The sequence below is a fragment of the Pelophylax lessonae genome (genome assembly GCF_965119305.1).
Source record: "Pelophylax lessonae genome assembly, chromosome: 7".
Taxonomy (NCBI): domain Eukaryota; kingdom Metazoa; phylum Chordata; class Amphibia; order Anura; family Ranidae; genus Pelophylax; species Pelophylax lessonae.
Window position 1 is genome coordinate 255573203 of NC_138774.1, and position 12646 is coordinate 255585848.

Genomic DNA, 12646 nt, shown 5'->3' on the forward strand with positions numbered 1-12646 from the left:
TTTCATTACACACCCAGGGCCGCCATCAGGGGGGGGACAGCCAATACACATGTAGGGGGCCAGAGTGCCTGTAGGGGCCCCTGACCCACCATCCATGAAGTGTGCAGGAGACAGTAGCCAGTTGACACATAAGGCAGGAGAAGCGCCGAAGGATAAATGCATAGTAAGCACACTAAACTAGCTGGAAGGCCTGGGACTCAGGAGATGTTAGGAGGAAGGGACTTAAGAGCCTTTCAGCTACTCATTGGCTGAGGAGGTAACAGGAGGCAGGCTGATCCACTTCCTGCTGCCTCCTTAGCCAATGGGTACACAGGGTGCACTGTCCATCACTGCACAGCCTTGTGCTTCCTCTGCTGATGGGATAGAATTCCTCTGCCAAAATAACATGCAGCAGAGATGGAGATAAGAGAGATGTAAATTAAATATTTCCCAAATAAGCTGCTATATTTAGCTAGAATACATGTACAATTCATAGCCCTTGGCATGTTAATTACAGTCACTGTATTTACAACCTTATTGCTGTCCATTTAGCAGGGTGCAAGTAACTTTACACACATGTAGCATAAGTATCAACTTTTGTCACCATGTTAAAAGGACAGCAGTATGGGTAGCATTACAGTGACTGTTATTAGTCCAGGCTCACTAAACTAGCCAATGCTTGGAAAAGCAAGCCATGCAGATTGCTTTTCAGGTCCCTTTTAACATGAGCTGTCTGATTGGGTGTGTCTGTTCATTATGCTGTGCTGAATTACCCTGGATTCGCTATTCCTGCAAGAGGAGCACATGGGATGTGGGAGATGTGAATTTAATGTGTCAGAATTATCCACACAATCACACATAATCCTTTTAAGGCCCCATGCACACGGGGCGTTTTTAACGCCGCTGTAAGCAGCGTCAGACGTTTTCCTCTTGCAGCCTAAAAACGCCCCTCCATGTTATTCTATGGCCTCATGCACACAAAGACGTTTTTAAGCTGTAAGTGGCCTAAGCGTTTTTCAGCTGCAACAAGAACCCACGGCCTGCGCGTTCTGAGGCCCAGCGTTAGAGCGTTAAAAGCGCTTGACGCTATTTAACGCTATTTAACGTTTTTATCGGCGTTTTCCAGCGTCCGGCGTTATTAAGCTGTAGAAATTTTCAGAAATGTGATTGGTCACTGTAATGGAGTAAAAACACAGGAAATGCATTTTTACATTTCCCAAGTGTCCTTTGCTCAGCCGTGTGGGTGGGTGGGTGTGTCTGTGTGGACATACAGGTGAGAGAGGGACAATGGCTGCTGATATAGGTCAGACAGAGCTTATCTCTGCAGTTGAGGCCCATCCAGAGCTGTGGGATGTCTCCCATCCCTTCTATAGTGACAGGATTAAAAAATCAAAAACCTGGATGGATATATCTGAAGCCCTAACACCAGGCTGGGACCGATTGAGCACCGCAGAGAAGAAGGAAAGAAGTAAGTTTTTCAGAAATGCATGACTTGTGTGCTGTATAATTACAAAGAATCCATATTTTAACCTTACTTCACTTTTCTTCTTAGGCAAAATTTTCCAAAAGAGGTGGAAGTCCCTGCGTGATCGGGTCAGGAGGGATCTGACAGAGGAGGAAAAAGCTAACACAAGTGGTGCAGCTGCCTCCCACAAAAGAAGACACGTGTACCACAACCACCTGGCATTCCTGCGTCAAGCAATGATAGCCAGCAGTAGAGAGTAAGTCGCACATACTGTATTTTTGACTTACATATAGGGGTGCTCAGAGCATCATTTTCTGTGAATGTATTGCTATTCTGCAGCCATTTTTTTTTACATATTTTTCAGGACAACATCTAATATTGCGGACCTGACTCAGGATGCTAGTCAGGAGGTGGTTGAAGAACCAGAGGACAGACCCCCCAGTGCTGCCACTGAAAACAGTGACATGACGATCCAATCCAGTGGATCTCATGTCTGCGATGAATCCACAATACAGGTTAGTGTCTGTCTAGTCTGTCTGCCATTCTTTTCTTCATTGTATGTATGTGACAAACTGAACCTTTTTCTTTCTTAACAGGAATCCAGGGACCAGGAATGTGTTGTGGAAGAAATTCCCGATAGTGGTGTGGGGCGTGGCCGTGGCGAGGTACCCGTTCTTGGCAACGAGGTATGTGTGCGTGGCCGTGGCGCTGTGCGTGGCCGTGGCCGCAATCAGCGTCAGAGGGGTGGCGGTATTGTCCCTCAAAACGAGGACGGGGTGTTAGCGTTGCTGCAGGAAGTGCGGCAGGAGAGGCGCAGTGGGGATGTGTTCCTCGATCCTGGCAACTCACGCGCCGCCTTCTGCCGTGCTGCATACTACATCCTGGAGGACATTGGGGGACCTGAAGAAAAGCTTTGTATGGATCGTGTGCTCGCCATCATGACACAATATAGGCATGCAAAACTAAGTGGTGGCCCGCCACCATCAAACGATCCATTCAACACTTTTCTTGATCACCCAATGCCCTCTGTGACCTCAGCAACGCTAACACCCCACTTTCAATACCGCCCCCCTCCGCAACGCCACCTACCTACCTTGTCCCCTCCGCAACGCCACCCAACACCTGTCTTGTCCACGCCCTCCTATTTCCCACCCCACTCCTCCATTGATTTCTCCCAACCACCTACCCAGTTCCCTCCCCCAAACTTACCTGGACCCCCTTACCACCATGAGGTTGCGCAGGAACGACATGTCCAAGCCACCCACTCGCATCCTGACATCAGCTATCCACGTTCAAAGTCACCGCGGTCAAGCCAGGACGATCAGTCAGGATACACCTACCAGCATTTGTGATTTTTTTCTTTTTTTTGTGTTTATTTGAATAAAAACCTTTTTTTGAAATGATATTTTGCCTCATTTTTTTTTAAAGTTGTATGTTGAAATAGAAGTACATCTGCACAGGCCATTGGGCTGGCACACACTTGCCACATGCAGAAGGAAACCCCCCTCCTTCTTCTGCATGTGGCAAGTGTATGCACAAGCCATTGGGCTGGCACACACTTGCCACATGCAGAAGGAAACCCCCCTCCTTCTTCTGCATGTGGCAAGTGTATGCACAGGCCATTGGGCTGGCACACACTTGCCACATGCAGAAGGAAACCCCCCTCCTTCTTCTGCATGTGGCAAGTGTATGCACAAGCCATTGGGCTGGCACACACTTGCCACATGCAGAAGGAAACCCCCCTCCTTCTTCTGCATGTGGCAAGTGTATGCACAGGCCATTGGGCTGGCACACACTTGCCACATGCAGAAGGAAACCCCCCTCCTTCTTCTGCATGTGGCAAGTGTATGCACAAGCCATTGGGCTGGCACACACTTGCCACATGCAGAAGGAAACCCCCCTCCTTCTTCTGCATGTGGCAAGTGTATGCACAGGCCATTGGGCTGGCACACACTTGCCACATGCAGAAGGAAACCCCCCTCCTTCTTCTGCATGTGGCAAGTGTATGCACAAGCCATTGGGCTGGCACACACTTGCCACATGCAGAAGGAAACCCCCCTCCTTCTTCTGCATGTGGCAAGTGTATGCACAAGCCATTGGGCTGGCACACACTTGCCACATGCAGAAGGAAACCCCCCTCCTTCTTCTGCATGTGGCAAGTGTATGCACAGGCCATTGGGCTGGCACACACTTGCCACATGCAGAAGGAAACCCCCCTCCTTCTTCTGCATGTGGCAAGTGTATGCACAGGCCATTGGGCTGGCACACACTTGCCACATGCAGAAGGAAACCCCCCTCCTTCTTCTGCATGTGGCAAGTGTATGCACAAGCCATTGGGCTGGCACACACTTGCCACATGCAGAAGGAAACCCCCCTCCTTCTTCTGCATGTGGCAAGTGTATGCACAGGCCATTGGGCTGGCACACACTTGCCACATGCAACATTGAACTAGAACAATGGAAGAATGATAGACATCAAAAGAACTGACATACATGTTTAATAAAAGCTGTATGTGAAGATATCACAAAGTTTACAAGATGAATGATTTTAGACAAAATTATCCTGCCATGCCACTTCCCCATCAGGCGAGACAAAGAAATCCGCAAACTTATCTCTGATGGTCATGACTCGTGCTGTTGTTCGTAAGTCCATAAACTGCACGCGGTGCATGGGGTTACGTGGCTCTGGTTCAACGCTGCTCCTGTCGCTTCTCCTTAGGAAATTGTGCAAAACACAGCAGGCCAGGACAACCTTGGTGGCATTGTCAACATCCAGTTGCATACATGACAGCAAAACCCTCCATTTTGCTGAGCACACACCAAACGCACACTCCACAACACGACGAGCTCGGCTCAGCCGATAATTGAATATACGTTTGGTGTGACTCAGTCCATAGCCACTGTATGGCCTCATCAGATTTTCTGCCAGTCCAAATGCTTCGTCGGCCACCATGACCAATGGCAAGCTTGGTTCCTCAGTACACGGTAGCGGCCTGCTTGTTGGTATGTTGAGTCGTCCTTCGTGTAGCCGACGTCCAAAGGCCGATTCTCGAAAGATGCGGGCATCACCCTGGCTGCCATATGCTCCTACATCAACAGCAAGGAATTGAAGATGGGCATCAGACAATGCCAGGAGTACCACAGAAAAATATTTCTTGTAGTTAAAGTATGCAGAGCCGGAATGGGGGGGCTTCTTCACCCTGATGTGTTTTCCATCAAGGGCACCGATACAGTTGGGGAACTGGGTTTTCTCCCAAAATTCGTCGACAACTGCTTCCCACATCTCTTCAGTCGGCTCCGGCATGACCACCTCCTTCAACTGCTCCCATATTGCCGCACATGTCTCCTTAACAATTTTGGCCACCGTGGAGACACCGAGCAGAAAATAGTGGTGTAAGGAGACAAAGCTTTGGCCAGTAGCAAGAAACCTAAAATAAAAATAAAAAATGATTACATATTACATCTATCTTTCAAAAATACATTGAAAATGTTTTAACTAGGACCTCACCACCTAACCCTCTTAACCCAAGTACTAACCCTATACAAAACACCCACAAATGATTTCACTTACCGAAGTGTCACAAGCAGCCTTTCCTCCGGTGACACACTGCTTCGCATGTTCGTGTCCATCCTGGATAGCCTTGGCCTGAGCTTCTCCAGCAGGTCATCGAAAAGCGGAACGGACATACGTGAGAAGTTGTACCACTTGTCCGGATACATGCGGAGTTGGGTGTACATGGTGGTAAAGTACCCCACGGACAGACGCTGCAACATGACAGGATGCACCCAGAACCTTCGCCGTATGCTCCTCTCATTCTCCTCCTCCAACTGTCTCCTTCTACGCATCCTTCTCAAGATGATGAGCAGGATCGCCTCATCAACCTTCTGCATAACAGGATCCATGACTCAGAAATGCAAAAAATACTCCGAAAATACAAGAAACACTCTCAACCGATCTGAAAATGCTCTCTCCTCTCTCTCTCTCCTACCAAAATGGCTTCCACACATTGCATTGTGGTTATTTTGGGTGTGGAAAATGGAGGAGGACTGATTTTTTAAAAAAACGCTATTTAGCGCTGACGCGGCTTAACGCGGCTTAACGCTCATTAACATAATTTGAGAAACGCTGTTTAACGCGCGTTTTTAACGCCGGTTTTTCCCGGCGTTATAACTAGCTTGGACGTACGTTTTTTTGAACGCCCCGTGTGCATGGGGCCTTAAAGTTCCCCAGCAGAATTTGATGGCATAGTGGTGGACAGCAGTGCCATCAGATTTCAGTTATATCTGTAAATTAACAAAGCAATGGGATCTGGGGGCGTATTTAACTTGCAATGGACACCCCCATTGAAACACATATGGCAGTGTGAGATGCGTGTGCTGGGAATGTGATCCATTAAGACAAGTGATTATACACTCATGTGTTTCGTTTAGAGGTGATTTGTCCAATGCAATCCTTTGAAGACATGACCAGTCCATATTTTTGTGAGCACTGATTCCATCTCAGGTGAACAAATTAGCTGCTGTGTGCAGATCCAGCTTATGATGGCGAGTCTCCGACAAGACAAACGGTGCAGAGCTTGCAGTGTGTATGGATGTAAGGCAATAATTTTTGGCATTATGTATTTAGGGAATATAATGTTTCTAATCTTGCATATATGAAAAGGGTAAATACATTTGTCTTTATCTAGACAGATTCCAAAGCGTCAGAGCAATCTGTCACAGATAATTGTGTTTCATTTTGTGTAAAAGTAGAAACGAATCAAATCTATCTATATACAGGCATACCCCACTTTAAGTACACAATGGGACCAGGGCATGTATGTAAACCGAAAATGTACTTAAAGTGAAGCAATCCCTTTTTTCTTTTCTCAATGCATGAAAATACACCAGCTCCATTGTAAATTTTGGCCACATTGACATGGCCTTGCTCCCAAACCATGTGGGAGCATGTTAAGGGGATCCAGGACTATGACATGATAGATTACCTAGGCAAGCTGGCCAGCCACAAAATGGATATGGTGTAGTCCTGGGTACCCTCTCGTTGCTCCCTAAGTTTGTTATCCCTGTCACTTATGGTTTGTGAGCAGTGTCATGGCAAGCTGAGTCCTTACTCACGATTGTATATAAAGTGAGTCTACTTAAAGCAGGGTATGACTATCTATATCTATATAGAAAGTTCAGAGATATGAACCTGTTCCCTATTATATACACTAATATATGGTATATAACATATTCTATAATGTATATATATTTTCTATAATATATATTTTGTGTGTATATATATATATATATATATATATATCATATTATATATATACCATATTATATATATATATATATATATATATATACCATATTATATATATATATATATATATATATATGTGTGTGTAGGGAACAGGTTCACATCTAGGAAGTTTCTATAACAGGAAGCTTCTAGATCACGTCTAATAGGCAGAAAGTGCATGCGCAGATCAGCAGACCAAAAGTTAATTGCACACCCGCTAGATAAGCGACCCACCATCCCCCATCTCGCACATTCACACCCCCTCCTTACCTTACACACAAATGCCACTATTTCGGCAGTAAAGATCGCAGGAGCCATGATGCACAAACTTGCGGGAGGGCCTGGACAATTTCCGGAAACGTGTGCACGCACCAAAAGTTTTGTTTCCGGTTGCATGTATAAATGTGAGAACGCGGTTTTGTATATTAGCGAATTCGCGAACAATAGTCACCTTACACAACCATTAAGCATATTTAACTTACAAAAAGAAATACAAATACATACATTTGTGGACAACAGAAAACTTTATTTAGACACATGAAGACATTTGAAAAAAAGATTGGAAACATGCTGTTTATTACACAAATACACAGCTCAAACATTTCACATGACATATTTTTGGCACAGTCTCCACAGTATCCCATTGAAGCCACTGATTTGTATTTTTAAAACAAAAACAACCTTTGTACAACATTTAGACCATATACATCGACAAAGAGCCCATAATCAACAGATGCATGTGCAGATTGACAGAACAATACACAATTATGTTAACAGCAATAAATACTTACAGAGAGTCAACACACAACACAGCCAAATCGCACCTCCTTAACCACTTTACCACCGGAGGATTTTCCTGCTAAAAGACCAGGGGTTATTTTGCGATTTTTTACTGCGTGACTTTAACGGACAATCGTGCGACGCTGTACCTAAACGAATTTCACGTCCTTTTTTTCCCACAAACAGAGCTTTCTTTTGGTGGTATTTGATCACCTGTGCGATTTTTTGATCACGCGCTATAAACAAAAAAAGAGCGTAATTTTTGCAAAAACAACAATATTTTTCACTTTTTTTTATATGAAATTCCCCCAAAAAAAAATGTAAAAATCAAAATTTTTTAAAATTTTCGGCCAATTTGTTTTACGCTACCTATGTTTGGTAAAAAAAAATCGCAAAAAGCGTATTTTGATTGGTTTGCGCAAAAGTTATCGCGTTTACTAACAAAGGGAAAGATTTTTGTCATTTTTGGTGTTTTTTTTTTTTAACGAGTAATGGCGGCGATCTGCGATTTTTTTTGCGGTACTGCGACATTGCGGCGGACAGATCGGACCCTTGACTGACATTTTTGACACTTTTGGGGGTACCAGTGACATTACTGCAGTAATCAGTGCTATATATATGCACTGTTACTGCAAAAATGACACTGGCAGGGAAGGGGTTAACAGTATTGGACAGGGAGGGGTTAAGTGTGTCCTAGGGGCGTGATTCTAACTGTGCAGGGACAGGTCTACTAGTGTAAAAACAAAGATCAACAGTTCTACATAGTAGAACTGTCTGATCTTCATTTTTACACAGGGAGAACTGACAGGTGGCTTGTTTACACAAGCCGCTCTGTCTTTCTCCCGCTGTAGCGGCGATCGTAGTGTGACCGGCGGACATCGGGTCCGCCAGTCACACTCCCGCACTCCTCCGTGAACGAGCCGAGGCGGGCGCGCGCCTCAGCGGGCGCGCGCCCGCCCGCTATTGGCTCTGGAAGGAGTGACAGGCGAGCGACGTAGACCTACGTCACTCTGCCTGGCCGGGGCCGACTGCCGCAGTAAATATACTGTGCGCAGTCGGCAAGCGGTTAAATAACAAAGGCCCCCAAATCTTAACCATAAAGCATGTGACACACAATATATTGGACCTCTTCGTAGGTCAAATCTTTCCTGATGTCTGAGTGAGCTATATATAATCAAAGCAAACACACACCCATAATGTTAACTCCCAGCCAAAAATTTAACTGTGTGTGTCCTGTGTGTTTTGGAGCATGCTCAGTTGCCTAAAAAAGGGAAATAGAAATGAGGAGGAGGAGAGAGACCTAAACAGCCCAAATCCATGTATGTATGTATGTAGGTGTGTATATATGTGAATTGATAAAATTCTCTCTTCAAGTTTGCTAGTCATTATTTAGAATGTTTAGATACAGGAATACATACATATATATACAATTACATGAGAGAGCGAGAGAGAGAGAGAAATATATATTGTGGTCAATACTTAAAGTCGTCACCCTGGTAAGGACAGTCGGTGTGGTGTGCCTGAACCGACGTAAGGGGGGTAGCCTGTAAATAAAGAGGGCACCCCTAAGGGAAAGAGGTTGAGAAAAAGGGTGAAGGAGGGTGGGGTGACGATCCGAGGCAGCAGGCCGGTCTAGGGGAGGGGCGGCGCTATAAAGCCCGCTAGCTCCTCCCACAAATACCGGCCTGCGGCCGCACACTTGTGGTCAATACTTAAAGTCGTCACCCTGGTAAGGACAGTCGGTGTGGTATGCCTGAACCGATGTAAGGGGGGTAGCCTGTAAATAAAGAGGACAAAAGAGTAAGCAAAACATCACACTTTATTCAAAACAACTTAGGACACAAGCCTGCGAAATGCCAGTCTCAATTCCTTCTCTGGGTGCGGTATATAAACTTGGAAGGCGTGCGATTCCCACCTACCAAGCCTTTTAATGATATGGCCTGGCGTATTATTCCCAGAAGCAGCCGTAGCCGCACCTATCCGGAAGGAATGGCCAGAGTGCACTGCAGGGTCCCACCCCAGTCTGATGCAAAGTGAACGTATGTAAAAAATGAATTTGGACGTAGTGAGGGGAACGTCCAGTAGCGTAAAGAGCGGTGCATGGCCGGGAGTGCTCAGGGTCTGAGCCACGAAAACATCCAACACTCCAATGATTCCCAGACGGGTAAAACGGGATGGTAACGGGGTGGCCCACCTGCCTGGTCTTGGTGCACTGCAGTGTCAAAACATAATGATCCCCCCATTTGACCAGATCTCGTTTGAGGAGACACAAACGCCCCTCAGCTGCGGAAGCAACCGAAAATTCCCCGGGCCTGAGAAAGCCGTAGAAGGCCAGATACATTGCCGCTTTGACAACTGCATTCATGTATGGCTCAAAAGGCGTCGTGTCCAGTAAGTTGGAGAGAGCCCTGAATTTCTCCCCATCTATCGGCAGCCGCCTGATGGGGGAATGGTGATCCATCCTGCCAATGCCCTTCAGGAGGCTCTTCAGAGGATATGCCCGGAGGAAAGGCAAGGAGTTTGGATGGTGCGTCAGAACGTGGTGTTGAACACCCGCCAGATACAGTTTAATAGTACTGACAGATAACTTAAGTTGGAGGTGGCAAAAAGCAGCGAAGGCGACCATGGTCTGCACTGACTGGTCATCCAACCCGAATTCTACTAAAAACCTTTGGAAGATGGCCATGGCTCGGTCATAGGCCTTCCTGGTGTTGGATGACAGAGCCATACGGGCCAACTCCCGTCCATGCGCCATGATACGGGCTAGTCCAGGAGCAGATCCTTGAACTCCGGGGTCCGCGTGGGGCATCTGTCGGCCGTCGGGTGGAGAGTGAAGAAAACCTGCAATTTGGAGCGGGAAAGAGCGTCAGCGGCTGAGTTGGAGTGACCCGGAATATGCTCACAGTATAGAAAAAACTGGTAAGTGGCAGCTACCAAGGTCAGCCTGCGGACCAGCCTCATGATAGTCAGGGATGAAGACCGGCCTTTGTTGATGATGTCACAAGCAGCCATGTTGTCACTGAAACATTTGACTGCCATCCCTGACCAGCACCTACCCCAGGTGACAGCAGCTGCCACAATAGGGTATAATTCAAACAAAGCTGAGGTCTCCTGGAAAGCAGGTAAGGCTAGAGACTCAGCCGGCCAACTATCCCTGAACCATGAGTCCCCGAAGATGGCTGCGAACCCGGTATTAGCGGCCGCATCCGTCCAAAACAGGGGACTGGGCAGAGATGGGCGGGATAAACATGGAGATACCGTTCCAGCTTTCCAGGAACTCAACCCACATGCCCAGGTCCGCCCTGGCAGGGGGATCCAAGTGGGAGATGACACCCTCCGGAAGACCTGGCAACAGCCGCAGCAACCGAGAGACAAAGGACCTGCCCTGGGGGATGATTCGCATGGCAAAGTTCAATGACCCGATCAAGGACTGCAACTCCTTCCTGGAAAAAGACCCTAGTTCCAAGAACCTGCCTACCACCCCACGAATACGTTCAAGTTTGTCCACAGGGAGGCTGGACTGCATAGAGACGGAATCCAGGGTAATCCCCAAGAAATCCAACCTGGTGACCGGACCGACCGTTTTGCCTGGTGAAAGGGGAACCCCTAAGGTGGAAAATAAGGCCAAGGTACTTCTTAAACTGACCGGCATGCAGTTGCTACTCTCGACCAACAGAAAATCATCAAGGTAGTGCAACACCGAGGGGCACCTGGAGACATTCAGAAGGAGCCAGCAGAGCGTCTCTGCAAAGGAATCGAAAATCTTGGGGCTGCTTTTAGACCCAAAGGTCAGCCTGGAGGCGAAATAATATTTCTCCCTCCACTTAACACCGTGGATGTGCCATAAGGAGGGGTGAATAGGCAGCAGCTTGAAAGCGTTGGCAATATCCGTTTTACTGAGCCAGGCAGCCCTGCCAGCCCCTAAAATGGCCTGGATGGCATTGTCCACGGTGGCATAGTGGAGAGAGAACTCGGCTGAAGGAATAAGGGAATTAAGGCTGGGGTTGGTGGAAGAATGAGGAGCCGACATGTCGATAATTAAGCGTTTTTTATTGGTGAATTTGCTTGTGGCAATACCGATAGGGTTGGTACGCCAAGAGGAGAAGGGGGGGGGCGGGAAGGGGCCTAACATGAACCCCTCCTGCACTTCCTTCTCAAGTAGTAGATCTACCGACTCCGGGTCCTCCCTGGCCGATAGTAAATTGGGACATTCCAGAGTCCCAGTGGGAAGAGACACCAGCCCAGTGTGGAACCCACCCGAGAACCCTTGAATCAGATACTCCACCAGGTGAGGAGACGGATGAGCCTGCAGGTAAAACTCCAGCACCTCGACCTTGACCCCGGTTAGTCATTGTTTAGGGTAAATCTTGGATGGACACATGGATTTCGTGTGAGCCCTGAAACAGATGGAGCAGACATGGAGCAGCCTGCAAGCACTGAAGCTGCACGCCCCCCCATTGAAATTGTTGCAAACCTGGGCTTTACCTAAGAACACGATGGGACGACCCAGCTTATCCCTAAGGCCACGCTGCTCTGACCTGCCAGCACCCCCCCCTGGGACCCCGGCAGGAGAGGATACAGCCTCCATGGGGCAAAGGCTGGCAGAATGTGATGTGGAGGAGCATGTGGCACAGGAGGGAGGTGCCAAGCCTGCGAAGTGCCTGCAGAAGAGCTCGGTATCCAGCAGACTCCAATCCACACGAACGTTGAATTGAGCCAAGGCTGCCGCCGCCTTGGCCGAGACTGACTTATGGAAGTCGAAGAAGGTAAAACCCCCGTATTTATGCCCTAAATCCACTATCTTATGCAGGTAAAGATCTAACTCTTCCCGCCGCTGCGGGTAAACGGAACACAAAACGTCCCTGTAGATGCCGAAGGCCAGGACAAACTCAGGGATAGTGAGCTTCTTATTAAGCCTGGGGTCCCTGGCCTTCATGACTACGGACAAATCACCGTAATTGTAGACCTTACTTTCGACCATGTCCTGGGAGGCAATGAGGAGAGCCACTAGGTTGACATCCTTCCCTTCCAAGATATCCTTGCGGAGAGCCGCGGGGACCAAGTGGGCCGGGGTGATAATAGGAGAAACCGTGGAAGAAGGCAAGATGGGAACTGGGGGCCTACCCTGATCACTAG

The 12646-nt window shown here is 47.6% G+C and overlaps 1 protein-coding gene across 1 annotated transcript; it reads right to left on the reverse strand.

Moving 5' to 3' along the window:
• Positions 1-3991: 3991 nt before the first annotated feature.
• LOC309560253 (uncharacterized protein) lies at positions 3992-5346 on the reverse strand (the record flags this gene model as incomplete). Its single annotated transcript, XM_082263833.1, has 2 exons — positions 3992-4871; positions 5015-5346. The coding sequence occupies 2 exons, from the start codon at positions 5344-5346 to the stop codon at positions 3992-3994; spliced, it is 1212 nt and encodes a 403-aa protein (XP_082119959.1).
• Positions 5347-12646: the final 7300 nt, after the last annotated feature.